At 33.7% G+C, this 4018-nt stretch overlaps 1 protein-coding gene across 2 annotated transcripts; it reads right to left on the reverse strand.

Moving 5' to 3' along the window:
• Positions 1–423: 423 nt before the first annotated feature.
• Positions 424–3673, reverse strand: LOC136342677 (leucine-rich repeat-containing protein 15-like). Of its 2 annotated transcripts, XM_066288739.1 has the most exons (3): positions 3498–3673; positions 3047–3422; positions 424–1457 (listed from the first exon to the last, which is right to left on the reverse strand). In XM_066288739.1, the coding sequence occupies exons 1-3, from the start codon at positions 3498–3500 to the stop codon at positions 859–861; spliced, it is 978 nt and encodes a 325-aa protein (XP_066144836.1). In that variant the 5' UTR covers positions 3501–3673; the 3' UTR covers positions 424–858. The 2 variants fall into 2 exon arrangements, with proteins under 2 accessions (XP_066144836.1, XP_066144837.1); XM_066288740.1 differs by lacking the exon at positions 3498–3673 and having other exon boundaries at positions 3047–3490.
• Between the last annotated feature and the right edge of the window lie 345 nt (positions 3674–4018).

The raw sequence follows: 4018 nt of genomic DNA on the forward strand, positions 1-4018 counted from the left end.
CATAATCAAATGTCTGCAAGCTCGCTAAAACACAAGAGCACTAAATTAAGGACAAGGAAAGCGAGTCAACATAAACAAGAAAACACATTTGCATTGGAAGAAAACTGGTAAAATAGGTAGATTAAGGGATTTTATAAACCCAAAGTTAGCGGCATTAGGAGCAACTTGGAGTTAATCCAGCTACACGGCATATAAGGAAGGATTAGCATAAACATTTGCTAATAAGAGTGTAGGGGTCTGTTCTTAAATTTAAATCTAAGTTATTTGCTCACTTTGAGCAATGCTTATGTGCGAATTTGGTTGTTGAGGATTGTTTGTAGAAGCAAATGACCTTCAAAGTATGTACTCATTTTTATTCATTGAGTTTTTTGAGTTAGTTCAGGTTAATCATCATTTACGGATTAGGAAAATCGAATAAAACACTTTTTCTCAGGAGAAACAATTTATTAAAAGTCCCGAAATAGATTTTCGGTGCTCCGTTTTCGGTATTGTCACACCACAGACTTAGATAAGCAATAAATAATTGTAAAAAAATATCAGCTGTTCCAAAATAGCAGCATTTTCTTACCACATTGTGTATCAATTTTAAAGAAACCTACAGGAATGCGCAACTTAGCTTGATGTGTTGCTTATCGTTTTCAAAGTGAAATAATGAAAAAACTATCGTGCATTACACGTCCGGAAAAGCATTTTGCCGTGCGCGACTTCCGGTGTAAGATGAAGCCAATTTTGTCAAGCGCGCGCAGAAAAACGTATTTTCCAGACTCCCAATAAAATATGCCATTATTATATTACTTCTGATAATGTAACAGACTAGTAGTAACGATGTACTGCTAATCTTTTTTTTAAATTTAAATATTACAAGTCGCAATTCAAAACTGCACGTTGTAAAATTTCTCTGAATCTTTCATGAGGAATTTTATTACCATGTAAACATACAAATTTTAAATGTGGCAATTTCATAAAATGCGCTTCAAATAAAGATGTTAAATTATTTTTTGAAAGGTCTATTGATACTAAGGCCTTACACCCGCTAAATACATCCTCGCCCAAATTACTTAGTTTATTATTAATTATTGAGAAAAATTTTAAATTTTCCATCTGCAAGTTTCCGGAAATCGTGTTGATATTGTTGTTATCTAGAGTCAGATGTTCCAGTTGTTTTAAAGAATTGAACAGAAAGCTGTCAACCATTTTCAGTGAATTCGAAGACAGATCGAGTACAGATAAATTCTCTAAATGTGAAAAAGTGTTTGGGCTAAGGTCCTCAAATCTGTTCTTCCGCAAAGAGAGTTTATAAAGCCCATTTAGATCAGCAAAAGCAGTAGCTGGGATACTGGAAAGGCTGTTGTTTGATAAGTCCAAAAGTTCCAAATTTTTTAGACCTTCAAAGGATCTTTGATCAAGTTGGGATAAGTCGCTAGACGATATTATTAAAGTTCTTAATTTTCCTAGGCCTAAAACATTGAACGATTTAGAAAGGGGTGATAATATGGGGTGTTAATATATAAATTTAAAGAGTCCAATTCTGAGGTTGTTTTAACCAAAAAATACCTTAACACACTCATGGCTGACTCCTTATGATACGGAGTTATGAGCCCTAAATGAAGAAATTCATTTTCGGAGACAATGGCGAATACGTATGTAATTAGATTTTTTTGGCTAACATAAGCTCAGCAATGCACCTCTTGGATTTATACAGGGTGTCCTCGAATTACGTGGCACAATATAATACCGCAGATCGTTTGAGTGAAAATAAGTCGATTTAACTAAACTTCCCTCAGTCCAAAAGTTGATAATTATGGAGCTACAGGGTGTTAAAGTTGAAAAAAAAAATCACATTTTCTTTAATATCTTTCGATTTCTTTGAGTTAATTTCACGAAATTTCATATTTGAGGGTGTTTTAGGATACGAAATTCAAATTTATTAACGATTTAGTTGTTTCTTCTAGGGGGCGCCACAAGCGACCATTAGGACACATTTAAATCTCTGTAACTTTTTCGTGCCACGGTGTATATTATTTTGGTATTTAAAAACCTTTTTCCCTACCTTTTATACTTAGAAAAGGTATACTTTATTGACGTCGCTAGAAGCAACGGTTTTGGAGAAAAATGCATCTAAGCCTGATGATGCATGCAAATTACCTTAAAATTATTTTCCGTTAAAAATAATTAAGTTTTTCAAAAATAATTATTCGTAAAGGTATAACAATAAGTTTTCAAAATCAGATATTATTTTGACTATTACAACGGCAAAGTCCATAAACTAACAGCATATCCACCATTTCAGAATAAGTGAATTTATTGGCCATACTTATGGATATTTACAGGAACAAGAAGCGAAACTGACAAGAAAAACTGAGGGCTAAATAAAAAAACTGACATTTGAGAAACAAATTCAAGTGTTAAAATGTCAATTAAAAACATAGCCAACTGAGTTATTTACTTAAAAGCGCCAACGCAAATATGCAGCGCATTAGAATTATGCGTTTTTCTCCAAAACCGTTGCTTCTAGCGACGTCAATAAAGTATACCTTTTCTAAGTATAAAAGGTAGGGAAAAAGGTTTTTAAATACCAAAATAATATACACCGTGGCACGAAAAAGTTACAGAGATTTAAATGTGTCCTAATGGTCGCTTGTGGCGCCCCCTAGAAGAAACAACTAAATCGTTAATAAATTTGAATTTCGTATCCTAAAACACCCTCAAATATGAAATTTCGTGAAATTAACTCAAAGAAATCGAAAGATATTAAAGAAAATGTGATTTTTTTTTCAACTTTAACACCCTGTAGCTCCGTAATTATCAACTTTTGGACTGAGGGAAGTTTAGTTAAATCGACTTATTTTCACTCAAACAATCTGCGGTATTATATTGTGCCACGTAATTCGAGGACATCCTGTATAGTATGTCAAGCAACACCCTGTATATCACGTAACTCATAAAGACTATAGTGACTATCAAAGTGGTAACTAATGATAAATACAAAAAAGATGACTCGAGTGTTTTTGGAATGTATATGGAGAGAATAACCTCGGTGACTCACCTGAAAATGTATCATTCCATATTACTGGCCAGCTAGATGAAGTGACCTCAATGTACACCAAATCAGAAAATTGCCCCAATCCAAAAGGCTCCATACTAACATTTCTGCAGGATGATATAATCAGGGTCCTGATTTTATTAGGTTTGGTGCGTAGTGACTCATCTTGGTGAAACAGCAAGTTATTCACATCTTTTAAGTGTACTGCCGTTGTTTGGTCCATGATTCTTAAAGCTAAATCTCTTATTGAAATTTTTGCACCCGAACATTGCAAGATCGATGCGTTCTGGAGGAAGCTGCAATTAGGTTCGACCTTTTCTTCGTGATCGGGATTCGCCACCATTGTTTTGAAGAACAATAAAATAATTAAAGGTGTAATCTAAAATAAAAATTTGTACCTATTAGCTGTGAATTTTAGCACACAAGATGCAGTTAAATCAATATGAATACTAACCATGATATGACTCACCAACTGCTTAAATAACAATAATTATTGTTGTATCGCACTTCGTGGGTAATCGATAATTTAGCATTTTTCGCTGTGGACTTTACTTCTGGACTAGAGAGCAACCAGGGTTATCACAATATTTTTAATATTTATGATTTCGGAGCAATGTGCAAAAAATATTTAGGGACCCAATTTTTGAAACTCGAAAGGAATCCTCATGCACACGGCATCGATGTTATTAGAGTTTTTTTTCCTTACATTTGTAATATCTCTCGATTCCTGTCTTTTTTATATAAAATTGAATGAGAATACTTACGTTAAAATTTGCAAAATAGCGCCTCAGATATTGCCCGAGTTTTACTTAAAGAATCTAATAAAATGAGAAAGACGTCACTGCTTTCTGTGAGAGAACTTCCAACATACATAGCGGGCCAAAAGATCTGCATTTTTTCTAGTTTAAATACACAATATATTTCAGATAACCTCGTGAAAAAGTTTATATGGGTAAGATCGGGCGATCTAACAGA

This window comes from Euwallacea fornicatus, chromosome 12 (genome assembly GCF_040115645.1).
Source record: "Euwallacea fornicatus isolate EFF26 chromosome 12, ASM4011564v1, whole genome shotgun sequence".
NCBI classification, from domain to species: domain Eukaryota; kingdom Metazoa; phylum Arthropoda; class Insecta; order Coleoptera; family Curculionidae; genus Euwallacea; species Euwallacea fornicatus.

Bases quoted from the DNA above. Each gene is read 5' to 3' on its own strand.
- LOC136342677 (XM_066288739.1), bottom strand. The intron at 1,458-3,046 runs GTGAGTCACCGA...TCAATGTTTTAG, and splicing joins ATGGAATGATACATTTTCAG to GCCTAGGAAAATTAAGAACT.